At 40.3% G+C, this 13,591-nt stretch overlaps 3 protein-coding genes across 3 annotated transcripts in view; all 3 read left to right on the top strand.

Moving 5' to 3' along the window:
• LOC145444598 (dynein axonemal assembly factor 11-like) overlaps positions 1–10,917 on the top strand; it is a 135,892-nt gene extending 124,975 nt beyond the window's left edge. Inside the window, exon 2 of the transcript XR_013916723.1 lies at positions 10,554–10,917. The gene's annotated coding sequence lies outside the window, so the exon portion shown is untranslated. The remainder of the gene's footprint in view (positions 1–10,553) is intronic.
• LOC145444567 (importin-9-like) lies at positions 15–4,203 on the top strand. The gene is made up of 2 exons (XM_080322568.1): positions 15–2,939; positions 3,885–4,203. Exons 1-2 carry the CDS (start codon positions 173–175, stop codon positions 4,142–4,144), a joined length of 3,027 nt encoding a protein of 1,008 aa, XP_080178694.1. The 5' UTR covers positions 15–172; the 3' UTR covers positions 4,145–4,203.
• Positions 4,656–13,591, top strand: LOC145444621 (putative maleylacetoacetate isomerase 2). The gene is made up of 4 exons (XM_080322641.1): positions 4,656–4,931; positions 6,220–6,379; positions 9,901–10,095; positions 12,214–13,591. Exons 1-4 carry the CDS (start codon positions 4,786–4,788, stop codon positions 12,352–12,354), a joined length of 642 nt encoding a protein of 213 aa, XP_080178767.1. The 5' UTR covers positions 4,656–4,785; the 3' UTR covers positions 12,355–13,591.

Here is a 13,591-nt window from a genome sequence, read left to right as displayed (position 1 = left end):
TGAATGCAAACTGCGAACAGGTGAAAATTTTGCAGTATTTCTCATTCGCAAAGGTACATAGTTTTGCATTAATTTCATGGGCTTAGTTCGGGGATAATTAAAACAGAAATTTGAATTATTTTCACGGAACTTCGCATAATATTATACCCAGGCAATATAGCTTCCAGCCGTAATGGCGCATTCGGATAAAAACATGGCGGACCAGATCCTTATGACTCTGACTTCTGCAATGTCACCAGACTTTACAATCCGAAAAGGAGCCGAAGCCGAGCTACAGATTTTAGAAGTCACCGAAGATTTTTGCGTTCACCTTGCAAAGATAACCGTCGATCAGAGCTACGATCCCGGGCTGAGACAGCTTGCTTCTCTGATATTAAAAAGATACGTGGACACGCACTGGAGCCAGTTATCAGAAAAATTTAAATCGCCAGAAGCAAGTGAGTCTGCTAAGATAGCAATTCGTCAAATGCTACCTTTGGGTTTAGGAGACCCGCAGCATAAAATCAGAACTGGCGTAGCTTATGCCGTTTCTGCTATTGCAAGCTGGGACTGGCCCGAACAGTGGCCAGGATTATTTGACTGTTTAATGCAGGGGCTTGCGTCTGAAGAACCGTGCTCTGTGCACGGGGCGATGCGTGTTTTGACTGAGTTTATCCGAGAAGTCACGGACTTACATATGGTGAAAGTAATTCCTGCATTGCTGCCTGAGATGTACAAGATAATCACTGACGACCGATATGATGTGAGAGTACGTTGTCGCGCTGTGGCGATATTTAACACGTGTGCGTCATTTACAGTTGAAATTTCTGATGAAAAAGCTGATTTACACCGTAGTTTCATCACGTTTATTCCCAGTTTTCTGGATGCTTTTGTAAAAATCCTTAAAAGTGACCGCGATGGTTTAATAAAAGAGGTTCTACGTGCGACTTCGACATTGATTCGAGGTTTTGAAAAAGAGTTTCGTCCAATAATACCTCAAATACTGCCAGTCGTATGGTCCATATTCACAAAATCTTCAGAATTGTACGTAAAACGGGAAGTTGTCTCCTCAGAAGGTCACGATGATGAAGTCGATTCTGATGGAGAAGGTGTCGGGTTTGAGAATGTTGTCTACAACACTTTCGACTTGATCGAATGCATGCTTGAAATGCGAGGATGCCGGCATATCGTGGAACAATCTCTCGAAGATCTCATTTTCCATCTAATCACATTCATGCAAGTGACGGAGGAGCAAATTTTAAGCTGGTCTGAAAATCCCGATCAATTCGTGCAAGATGAAGACGACGACACCTTCTCTTACAACATCAGAATATCGGCACAAGATTTATTTTTATCATGCTGCAAAGGTGAGAGCCAAGATATCGCCTTGAAGTTTTTTCGAGCTGTAGAACGACACATTCTTATCGCTAACGAAGCGCGTGCTGCTAATCATCCTTGTTGGTGGAAATCGTATGAAGCTTTGATGCTGGCAATCGGTTCGGTGGAGCAGATGATATCAAAAGCAATCCAGGCCGGTAATGCTAATTTTAACGTCGGTATTTTCATCAATAGCATTGTCCTACCGAGCATTAAAGCCGCTGATTTTCCGTTCTTAGTAGGTAGAGCGATATGGGTTGCGAGTCGTTTTGCTGGAATGCTACAAGCTGATGTGTTGACTCATTTTCTGGAGTACACAGTACAAGGTTTGAAAGAAGACCAACCCCCTGCAGTCCGTATATCTGCAGTACGTGCGGCCTGCAATTTTTGCGAATACTTACAAGAAGCTAACGCGACTGATAGACTTTTTCCATACTGTGATAGCTTACTGCAAGGGTTAGTCCAACTCGCGTTACAAGCTCCAGTCGAAACACTAGCTCTCGTTTTGGAAGCAATTTCAATTGTTGCTAAAGTCAACAAATCCGTTTCGGCATTACACGAACCGCACATATCGTCTTTGTGCCTTACTGTGTTTTTCCGCCATTACGTCGACCCGTTTGTGATATCGTTATGCACTGATTTGCTTGAAATCATGGCCGCTATTGAGGCTTGTAACAGGCCGCTTTTGGAACATACAATGCCGGTGATCGCTGATATTTTGGCCGGGAATCATGATAAAACTGTAGGATCTTTTTTAGGAAATACATTGGAGCTACTGACAGTTATTATACGCGGCACACCACCCCCTTTCCCTGATATGATGATAACAACGATATTTCCAGCTGTTGTAAACGTGGTAACAGCCACCGATGATTCTTCTGTGATTCAATATGGAGGCGACTGTGTCCGAGCTTTCGTCTCTAAAGCTTCACAACAAATCCTAGCATGGTCTGACCGTGACGGTATGTCCGGTTGGCATTATGTTCTGCGCGTAACGTCGCATATGTTAGACCCGCAAGTACCACCGCATTCTGCTGCGTTTATCGGGCGCCTTGTGGGAGTTATGATTCGAGAGTTTGGGTCTCAGCTGCATGAAGTACTAAGCCAGCTGTTGCGTGCGGTTCTGAGTAAATTACAGCAAGCTCAAACCGTGACTGTTGTACAGTCTCTTTTGATGATTTTCGCGTATTTGCTGAAAAACGATCTCGTGGCTACGTTAGATTTTTTGATGAAAGTTCCGGGACCCACGGGCAATTCTGCGTTTGAATTCGTGATGTCGCAATGGTGCGAGAAGCAAGCTTTGTTTTTTGGCGAATTCGACACTAAATTGTGCACTTTGGCGCTCGCTGACTTGTTCAAACACTCGATGTCTGCGAATGACGACCGCATTAATAAGATTGTGGTGAGAGGGGAGCAGATTTTTGACGATTCTTCGACCATAAGGACTCGGTCTAAATCGAAAAAAGAACCGGAAAAGTGGACTACCATTCCGTTGACTTTGAAGCTGCTGAAGCTTTTGATCATGGAGCTAGGACACGCGCTCGATCTTGGAGAAGGAGAGGATAAGTGGGAGGACGAAGATGGTGAGTGCGCTGAATTTTGACTCGAACTTGCAAAGTTATAGTTGTTCAAAATTTTTTTTCAAATGCTAGTAGCTACTTGATCAAATTGTTAGGTTGGCTAAATTGCGATGTAGATCGAATTTGACTCAATTCCAACCTGCAGAGGCGAAGCTTCAAGCTATACGAGTAGAAAATTTTGGATTTGAAAATAATCAAATTATTTTTTCATTTTGCTGGCTACTCATGACACTGCTGGTTTGTCCAAATTTGCCTCAATTCCAACCAGAAGAAGTGAAGTTGCTACTGTTAGAGTATGAATTTTTTTTTATTACAAAGATTGAAATTTTGCGGACTATTTTATGAAATTGTTAAGTTCTGAATAAAAGTCCAGTCGTCACCAAAAATGATGAGTCGAGTCGTGGCTCGAGTCATTACAACCCTACAGGGTTGAAACCAAGTTACAGGGCTCCTATTCACGAGTCAATTTGACTTTTATAGTTTTGAGTCATTTTTCATTCATCACCGAGCCAAGTCCCGAGTCCGAGTCAGGGAACCGTAAGTCGAGTCATACCGGTAGTGTTACAGTTCATTTTCCATTTTTATGGAATATTCCGAGTCGTTATTATCCAGCCTGCCTGATCGCAATATTCCAATTTCGCATACTCAGAAAGGTTCGTTCACACTTTCATTTGTGTGCCTTGGAGTCGACTCTATCAAAATACACCAGCCAAGGTCAACAAAAACAGTTGGTGTATCATCTAAAAATAGTACATTTGTTCGACATTTCATGCTGGTGACATCATATTTTGTGTTACGATGTTCTTTTGAATTCTTACCCCTGACGAGTGTCAGCCGAAAAAATTCGGGTTCATTTCAATATGAATACACTTTTCAATCGTATATTGAAGTTCTGTACCTCCAAGAAGCTCTTCAATTCCGTTTAACCACATTGCCTCTTATTTTCAGAAGAGGAGGAGGATGATGGCCGCCTCTCGCTGTCGCAGATTCTTGACTCGTGCGACGATCGACTCACAGCGGAGGATTTCATGGGGGAGGAAGAATCCGACCCGGATGTTCTCTCGGACCCGCTTTATCAAATCTCACTCAAAGATTACCTGTTGGAGTACTTTGGACAATTTTGCAGGAGCTCGGTTTACAGAGACTTTTTCGTGTCTCAGTTGAACAAGAGCGAGACAGACATCCTGGCTCGATGCGGACTGTTTTGATGGCTACAGATTGTCACTTTACATCATACGACTCAATAATATATTCATATTGAAATGAACCCGAATCTTTTCGGCTGACACTCGTCAGGGGTAATCGTCTGAAACTAGTAGAGAATCGGAAAGAACTTTGTCTAAAAAACGCTCTACATAAAATATGTCTCAATTCCATTCCGTAAAAGCAAAACTATATGAGTAGACAATGTAGAATTTATTTTTTTAGAAATGAAAAACTCTTATTTTTCAAATTTTTCTGGCTAGCCGATGAAATTGTTAGGTAGTCTAAAAAAGTGATGTGTAACAAATTCAGTTCAATTCTAACTCAAATTAGCAAAGTTATGAGTAAAGAATATTGAATTTGTAAAAATTCTATGATTACTAGGCTAATTATAGAAATACCGACCGACCGTAAATATTTTTTTGAAACCCAGAATTTCTGACCTCCTGACCAGTGCCATCCGAAAATATTCAAGTTTATTTCAGTATGAATATCCTGTTCAGTGGTACGCTGACAAGCTCTTCAGTTTATGAAGTTAAGGTTTTGCAAATGTAACACATTACAACTGCCTTCAACACAATTATCATTGTTATATTGTACTGCAACTGTTAGTTATTTGTTTTAGAGTTAGCCACTACCTACTGAGATGTCTTCCATAAAGCTCTACTCGTACTGGCGTAGTTCTTGCTCGTGGCGAGTAAGAATCATTCTCGCTTTGAAAGGCATCAAGTATGACTACGTAGCGGTTCACTTGGTCAACAACGGCGGGGAACAGAGGACTGATGTGTACAGGTTAGTTAGAGGTGCTCGGTAGTGAAATATTTGTACTTTTTAGAGTGCTCAAGTAGGTTTTGGGGATTTACTCGGGTGGTTATGTTCCCTAGACTACTTCTAATTAACAGTTTTTTTGGCAAAACTGGTTGAAGATATCTACTTTTTCTGAGTACTGGAGCAGGTTCCTGCCTACATCTACTTATTCTCATCTTGGAGGCACAGAACTTCAATATAGAATTAGATAGTACATTCATATTGAAATGAACCCGAATATTTTCGGCTGACACTCGTCAGCTACTAGTAGAGAATTTGAAAGAACATTGTATATCAACAATCGTATCACAAAATATGACGTCACCAGCATGAAAGAGAGCGTTCAATGCACTATTTTTAGGTGGTACACAAACTCCTTTCGTTGACAGAGTTTGGGTTGGTGTATTTTGATAAAATTCGACTTCAAGGCACACAAATGGAATTGTGAACTGCCTCGCCCAACGACGCGAAATTTGTCATCTCGATAATTATTCGCACAAATCGGATTATCTAACAGATGTTTGCTGATGGCAGAATTAATGGCCTTTGATCGGTCAGCATCGAGCCAACCCAAACTCTGTCAACAAAAGAAGTTCCTGTACCACCTAAAAATAGTAGGCTACATTGAACGCTCTCTCTTTCATGCTGGTGACGTCATATTTTGTGATACGATTGTTGATATACAAGGTTATTTCAAATTCTCTAGTTGCTGACGATTACCCCTGACGAGTGTCAGCCGAAAATATTCGGGTTCATTTCAATATGAATATGCTATTCAATTATTCTCATTAATAGTGTTTTACATTTAGACGACTACTGTCACATAGTAGCTTTCTAGTTTTTGTCAAAACTAGGTCTAGAAGACTTACATGTTTTGGCTTTACCAGCTTGGTGGTTATGCTGTAGGCTACTTCCATTTCTACTTGGCAGTTTTCTAGGAAAATCTTCTCGGGAAGATGCGCTTGACATTTCGTAAGTTAATCGCTAGAATTGAGTTGTATATTTAAGTTCTGTGCCTGCAAGAAGCTTTGCTAAAAGTCTGTATTCCAGCGACCAAATACGCTCTTTAATCCTGTTTGTGCTTTTCATATCTTCATTTCTATATAAGCTCAATGTTTTTAGACAGGTCTTGTAAATACTAATACTTTACTAAAGTTTATATTTATGACGTTACTTCTGTTTGAATAGCAACACCGATTGCTTTGACCTCCTCTGCTTACTGCTTGACCACAATGCGAGAAACATTTGTCATGCTAATCTTGCTGGCTTACAGGTCATTCAATCCGATGAAGCAGGTGCCTACACTGGTGGTCGACGGCAACAGCATCACCCAATCCATGGCCATCGCCGAATATCTTGAAGAAAAATTCCCGAAAGTCAAACTCTTCCCAGAGGACCTACACACAAAGACGAAAGTCCGCGAAATCTGCGAGGTGAGAGCGATGCTAGGGTAGCGTAGTGCGTCGATCTAGCGCCAGGCTTGGGACAGATAATTCTAGTTGCCTAATTAGACCGAAATGTCGATAATCCAATTAGTTTCATGTCTCAATTTAATTCTCACTAAATTCGGTAATTCTAATCGAAGTTGGTAAAACTAGCGATGATTCTAATATAATTTGTGAAATCTGTCTATGCTCTATCATTCCAATCTAATTTCTGGTCTTCATGAAAATGATACAGGAAATCTGTATAGATCGAAACGAGCCAATCTCGGTGTACACCACTGTTGTCAAACTCAACTTACGTCGCGTGCCGGATTCAAACCTTTAGATCGCTCGTGGGCCAGAGTATAGTCAAATGATTCTAAAATGCTACCTCAATATCCATGCCCTTGTTTTTCACCAAGCCTATACACGTCATAATAATATTAAATTACATTATATTACTATTAAGTAAGGGGCTCCATTCTAGCAAAACCTTTATTCGCAAATAATGGAATTGACAAAAGTAGGATGATGGCCCGGTTGAATACAGTTATAAAATCCTAAAACAGCGGCTCTAGCGACGATATAAGTTTGCATATTTCTATACTTCCTTTTGTTCTAGTCGTAATCTGACGTAAGCCCTGGGCACGCGTTGTGAGGAATACGTGAGATTCAACTGTAAACGCGGACGTTGGAATTTGGTTCATCAGGATTAAACCGCGATTCGAGTTTCTGTGGAGGCCGTGGACCTTTCAAGCCCAAACTGATGCAGCAGTGTGACATCAAATATTTGAATTATATTTTGCGACTATTTTATTCTCCATGTCACCTGCGTACATAATGGTTTCGCATTGGCGTTTTCGCTTCTGCGAAGAATTACTTTTTGGTCCATTATCGCAAACCTCTGACCTCAGTGTGCACATTTTGCCTTTTTGGAATCGGGTGTCAATGCCAGCGACTTGGTTCCTAATGGTGACTAGAGTGAAACCATAACATCGCTGTCGGGTGCTTACAATGTGGTCAATTTACATAGAACATACTCGACATTTGCCGTCAAATCGATGGAAGTATTCCTTCCTGAAAATCTAAGCATTTGTTATATATGCGCTGGAAAAATACAAGTCTTTTCTCATTTCCTCAAAATTGCTTCGCGGGCCGGATGAAATCGTCTAGCGGGCCGTATGTTTGACACCCCTGGTGTGCACCAGACATGGGGTGATTACTCCATGAATGTAATCGATTGCGATTACGATTACTTCTGAATGACGCGATTACGATTACAGCAAAACCAGGAAGTAGTCGATTACGATTACATTGGATAAGTAATCACGATTACTCACGATTACAGTTATTTTGCATCTTAGAAGCTATGTTGCAAGAAAATATATGAATTGCGCTGAATAGACCTAATGAGATTACAAACTTCTTTTGAAAAAGCGAGCTCAAAGGGAACTCAAAAAGTATTTCGTAAACCAACATGAGTTGTAGAATATTTTTGAGAGATCTAATTAACTTGAAAATCATCTCTAGATCAGAGATTCCCAACCGTTGCTCCGAAATTCTTATGTGGCTCCCAGCTAGCCTACTTGCGACCCCCACTAACGTTCGAAAATCCAACAAAAATAATAAAAAATCAATCTATAACAAAAGACAAAATTGATATTCAAAAATTACACTACTTGCATGGCTTGGAATCTGGAGTTTGTAATTAAGGGTGGAGACCAATTCCTTTGGTGTCGAGTAGCGATTCTCTACTCATCAACGATTTCGTTACTTAACTCACGTCAAAAAGTATGCTCACACTCAAATGCGTTTGGATCGGCTCTCAAATTTAAATCTGCTCATCGTCAGACCTAATTAAGTGCAGGTGGTGTTACATACAACACGTTTTACAACGCCATCTGACCATCAAACCAAGGATCATTTGCTTGATTGTTAAGTTCAACGGCCACATTGACGGAATGAACACCAATGGTTTGCCTCATTACCTGTTTGAGTCCGACAGAGGTCAACTTCAGAATTAAGCGTTGGAGGTTTATCTATGTTCCTCGTCGCCGCCTCATCCGCGTAAGCGGTGTCTTACAAAAAGCCGAGAAGTGGGCCGTGCTGCAAGTCGGCAGATACAGAATCAAAAATACAGAAAATCGCCCTGGTGTAAATGACCGTTGTAGTCGACCAACACCATGATTACCTCAAACAAACAAACTCTACAGGTAAATCTGACCATCGGGGGCCGAGAGAGGATTAAAAATTAATAGTAATATAATGCAATTACTAATATTATTGACGAAATTCAGTCTTATAGGCCTACTTGAGATTACCAATGTATGGGGGCCAAAGACCAACGTTTGGACTGGGGGACGAATCGCTGTTTTCGTCCTGATTCCAGCTACAACCCACACTAACATGATATATAAGCCCATGACCATGGCGGCAGGTCGCAATGTTGAGTAAAGAATTGTGAAATAAAGATTGGCACCCGTTTCAATTGGAGTCATATGAGAATAAGACCAAGCGAACATAAAATTCTTCCTTCCACTTGATACAGAGAAACGGCAAATACGGCCCGGTTATGATATATATATCACCAGCTGTTGATTTTTACTGCTTCGTCGTGGAAACCGCAACGTTTTATTTGACGAGTACAAAATTTCAAAGCTTTGTCCAATGGACGTACGTACTACATAGGCAGGCCTACTGCTCGCCAAGCAGCAACGGTCAAACTGCGTTTAACTAAGCAAAAGCATAACCAAACATCAACACACAACTTACTATTTTAAACTAGGCAGAGCGGAGATAAATTATACTGCTCCGAGGTAGTGGCGTGTGGAATGTGTTGATAACCTGATATACAGCACGGCGGATGTTCTTACAATCACACTAATGTGCGATGTACCTACATCGAATATCTATTTACTGCGGATACTTCTTACGCAATGATGCGCAAAGCTAATAGGCTGCTTCTGAGGTAATAATGAGCAGTGGCGTTTGAAAAGCAGACGTTTGTGCTATCACGAACCTGGTATAATATCTCTTCCTTGTTCACGAATGTTCAGTTTATGTCATACTCCTTGTACAAATAAAAAGTAATCGTTCTTTCACAGAGAAATCGATGAGATATGGGAAGTAGTCGATTACGATTACTTCTGAATTTTTTCGAATGTAATCGATTGCTATTACGATTACTCGAAAATGCTGTAATCGTCGTAATCGATTACTAATCGCGATTACCCCATGTCTGGTGTACACTGTAAAGACATTGGCCATTCTTATACTCATGAGAATTAAGAGTTAACTCTGATTTGATAGGAACCGATGCTAAATTTTGTTACAAAAGTATTTTTTTCCATTCAGAATATCTTTCAATTCCCGAGCTTTTTGCGATTTCAGTGATTGTAATCTAATTAGGAAAAAATAGTGTAGATGTCATTCGAATCTATATCGGAAAAAGAAATGTGTAGCTATAACCTACAATTGTAATTCTGTTTAAAAGCTGTTGTCTAACTCCAGCCGGCACTACTCGTTTTCAGATCATCAATTCCGGAACGCAGCCCATCCAAAACCTGAGCGTCCTGCAACGTCTCGACGAGGACAAGAGGCCGGAATGGGGCCGGTATTGGATTGCGAAAGGCCTCGAGGCCGTGGAAAAGTTCCTGGAAAAGACAGCCGGCAAGTATTGTGTCGGAGACGAGATTACCGCTGCTGATACGTTCTTAGTTCCGCAGGTGAGATTTTTGAGTTGATCCCGTTAAGTAGTACCTCACTGATAACTCCGATATGTTCAGACGATATTCAACAGATATGCATCTAGCTTAAGGCGCATTTCCAAAACTTCATAGCATGTATTTGATCAACTTCATAGCAGGGTTGTAACCAAGTCACAAGGCTCCGAGTCACAAGTCAATCTCACTTCTATAGTTTTGACTCGAGTCAAATCGAGTCATTTTCAATTCACCACCCAGTCAAGTCCGAGTCCAAGTCAGCGAAAAGAGGGTCGAGTCCGAGTCGCAATATTATGACTCGAGTCGAGTCCAAGTCATTGTGTTGACTGCACAGTTTCTTGTAAAAGTCATGTTAAAAACCCACTTTTATACCTCTATTTGGTGGTATCGAATGGTTCGATGTTATAATATACCAATTTTCCTCACTTTTAGCGGTTTCTGGTCGCATTTTCAAGTACCAGTACCAACAGACAAAATCCCAATAGTGTGTTGGTTTTGGAATTACAACGAAATGTCGGTCTTGGCCGTCTGAGTCTCGAGTCAATGACTTGGCTCGAGTCATGCGCAATGACTCGAGTCCAAGTCGAGTCAATACACAGATTGACTCTAGTCGAGACCAGTCATTTCCATATTTTGGAAAAATGACTCGAGTCAAGTCGAGTCATCAGAAAATTGTGACTCGAGTCGAGTCATTACAACCCTGCTTCATAGCTATTGCTATGTATGGACGTGATATTAACTAGAAAGTCTGTAGCCTATATGGACACTTGTAAGCAGAGATGCTCGGTAGCAAAGTACTTGTACTTTATCAGAGTACTCAAGGAGCTTTTTGCTAATTGGGCTAATTTCTTCAGAGGTTTTGATTTTGGGCTACTTACGTCTACTTACCCCAACCCAATAGCAACCTAACTAAGAGATCTATCGACTACTCGGGACCTATCATCTGGAATGCATTACCATCACATATCCGTGAATTGCCTTATAATAGATTCAAAAAAGCCCTACTTGATCACCTCTTGTCGTTACACTAACACTGTTGCCCTACCTCGTCCAGACATTGCTTCATTGATCATTTGCTACCATTGTTTAATTTTTTTTCTATTTTCCTTTCGTAACTAGACATGTTTTTACAGCCAGACTGTTCTGAGTCAAGTGTACCTGTTTGATGCTGGTGTGATCAGACTAGATGACCTTCACGGTCTTATCGATCATTCCTATCTAATACCGAATACTGTGCACGCATATTTTCTGTACCACCATCACTGCCGTTTGTTATGTATTTTGGTTCGATGAAAATAAAGACTCTCTCTCTCTCTCTCTCTCTACTTAACCAGTTTTCAGTTTAGTGGGTGGTCTAGGCCTAGATAATTTACTATTAGGCGGTTTAGGCCTAGATAATTTACTGTTTTACTTCAAAATTTCTACTTATACTTATCCAATGTTACCGTTACTTGCCAAGGGCGACTACTTTGACCAACTCTGCCTGCAATCTATAAGAAATCAGTCGCTGATTATAGTTCTCTCACTCCCTATTACCATGTTGTGATGTCATGAAAATGGCCGATAACGATAGTGTGATATCCACCAGATATTGTCGGCTAACTGATAACAAAATGGTCACTGACCATTGGTCAGCACAACTTAACAGATTATACATAGGTCACCAAATTTTGGGGTGCAGTGTCCAAATCCGGTGGCATTTTGTTTTTAACATGTCACGTTTATGAGATAATATTAATATATTGTTATTTAATTATCATTTTTATGAAGATTATGAAACCTCCTTGAAATTAGAGGTTATTTGATTTGCAATCAAAAATGTATAAAGATGGCAACTAAGCAATGAGCTACAAGAGAAAACATGATTGCATTCAAATATGTTTTTTGAAATTGAAAAAGAGGTCAGTGATTGAAAAATGATTGAGAAACATTGAGTTAACGAAAACTATCATTCTGTGCTGCAACAGAACAACAAAGTAAAAATTCGATCAATTAATGAAATTTGGCAAAATACTAAGCGGAAAAAATTCTGAGTAGATTCGTCAAATTAGGCTTGAATTACTTTACGCTCTTGATCGATACTCATCGATTTTAAAATGGTGATATTTTTATCTACCGCAGGTTGGCAACGCTCATCGGTTCAAAGTTGATATGTCTGCGTTCCCGATTGTGTCTCGAATCGACGAGACGTTACAAAGCCACGAAGCATTTGTCGCCGCTCACCCCACAAAACAACCAGACAACCCGGAAAAAGCAGCCTGATACAACTATTGCAGTCAATGTATTATTATCGATCCGATTGTGACGTTTCATTATTAAGGCTGGGGAAGATCGAGTACCTGGGTGATTCAATTCAAGTGTCACGCATTATGACGCGACCACAAATGCCGCTTTTACATCACATCAAAGATTATTAGGTATTTTTTATGAATTTGTATTTGTTGTAGCGTTTTAGTATGCTGTGTTACGAACACGAACAGTGTTGAATTACAACATTGGCAAGGAGCAATGGTATCATTTCAAACCCTTGCGTTGAATGACTAGATCATGGGCGGGTAAAGTTTTCGGCTCGCGGGCAGCATTATATTATGATTGAAATGATAAGCCACGACACAAGCTTTCAAATGATGATATTGTTCGTAACTATATATAGTAATCGAAGACATGGGATAATACATGCAAGCACTTGCGTTAGAAACATCGAGATTTTATAAGCTGGCCGGTGGCCATCCTCAATCAGTTCATCAAAATTGGGAACGAAGGTATGTGATTTGAATCTTGTTACAAAGTAGATTGTGCAGATTCTTAGGGAAATTTGAAAATGGGATAAGAGATCGACTCATGCTGGTTTTTGGCCGACTTCAGAAAGCACAATTCTGATAGCATCATGTCACCTCTGAATACGTTTCGTTAGAATTGCCTCTACCTACTTTTTTGCGGACCACATAATTTACCGTTGTCTTTAACATTTGATTTATTTATTTTGCACCTCATGATATGATAAATTGTGCCTGTAATTGGGACGATAGGAAAACGGTGTTTCAAATTGCAGCAACAAAACTTTTCGCTTTTTATATCGATTTGGAAATCTCATGAATGACTTGAGACCGAAATTATGAATGTGCATAAAGTACAAATCTACAACACACTTATGAACTGTTTTTTCCAAGTACAGCACTGAAGGTTTAAGTTCTGAAATCACAATTGTGATATGAACTTCACTACCGTTTTGATTTTCTTGGATGTTTGGCAACCGAGACGGTTTCGAAATACGTTGAACTCCAGGACAGGCCTTTGCGCCAACCATAAAATACAATATATTTATTACATTTCTTGATGCCCTCGCCGGCCAGATAGAATGTTGTCACGGGCCGTAGTTTTCCCACCCATGTACTAGATTCAGACTCGAGCACTCGAACGAATCTATGTGCCCAGCCCTTATATGTATTACACAATTATGGTAGTGATAAATAAGTTTCATATCAGTGGAAAAGAAAAA

The sequence above is a fragment of the Botryllus schlosseri genome, chromosome 8 (assembly GCF_051294905.1).
Source record: "Botryllus schlosseri isolate E-star chromosome 8, Bs_hap1, whole genome shotgun sequence".
Taxonomy (NCBI): Eukaryota; Metazoa; Chordata; class Ascidiacea; order Stolidobranchia; family Styelidae; genus Botryllus; species Botryllus schlosseri.
The sequence above is the reverse complement of the archived record's forward strand: the minus strand, read 5'-3'. Positions and strand labels throughout refer to the sequence as shown.

Excerpts from the sequence above, each read along its gene's own strand:
- LOC145444621 (XM_080322641.1), top strand. The coding sequence starts at position 4,786 with ATGTCTTCCATAAAGCTCTACTCGTACTGGCGTAGTTCTTGCTCGTGG. Across the intron at positions 4,932-6,219 it reads CAGAGGACTGATGTGTACAG|GTCATTCAATCCGATGAAGC; the intron begins GTTAGTTAGAGG and ends GCTGGCTTACAG. Across the intron at positions 6,380-9,900 it reads AAGTCCGCGAAATCTGCGAG|ATCATCAATTCCGGAACGCA; the intron begins GTGAGAGCGATG and ends ACTCGTTTTCAG.
- LOC145444567 (XM_080322568.1), top strand. The coding sequence starts at position 173 with ATGGCGCATTCGGATAAAAACATGGCGGACCAGATCCTTATGACTCTG. Across the intron at positions 2,940-3,884 it reads TAAGTGGGAGGACGAAGATG|AAGAGGAGGAGGATGATGGC; the intron begins GTGAGTGCGCTG and ends TCTTATTTTCAG.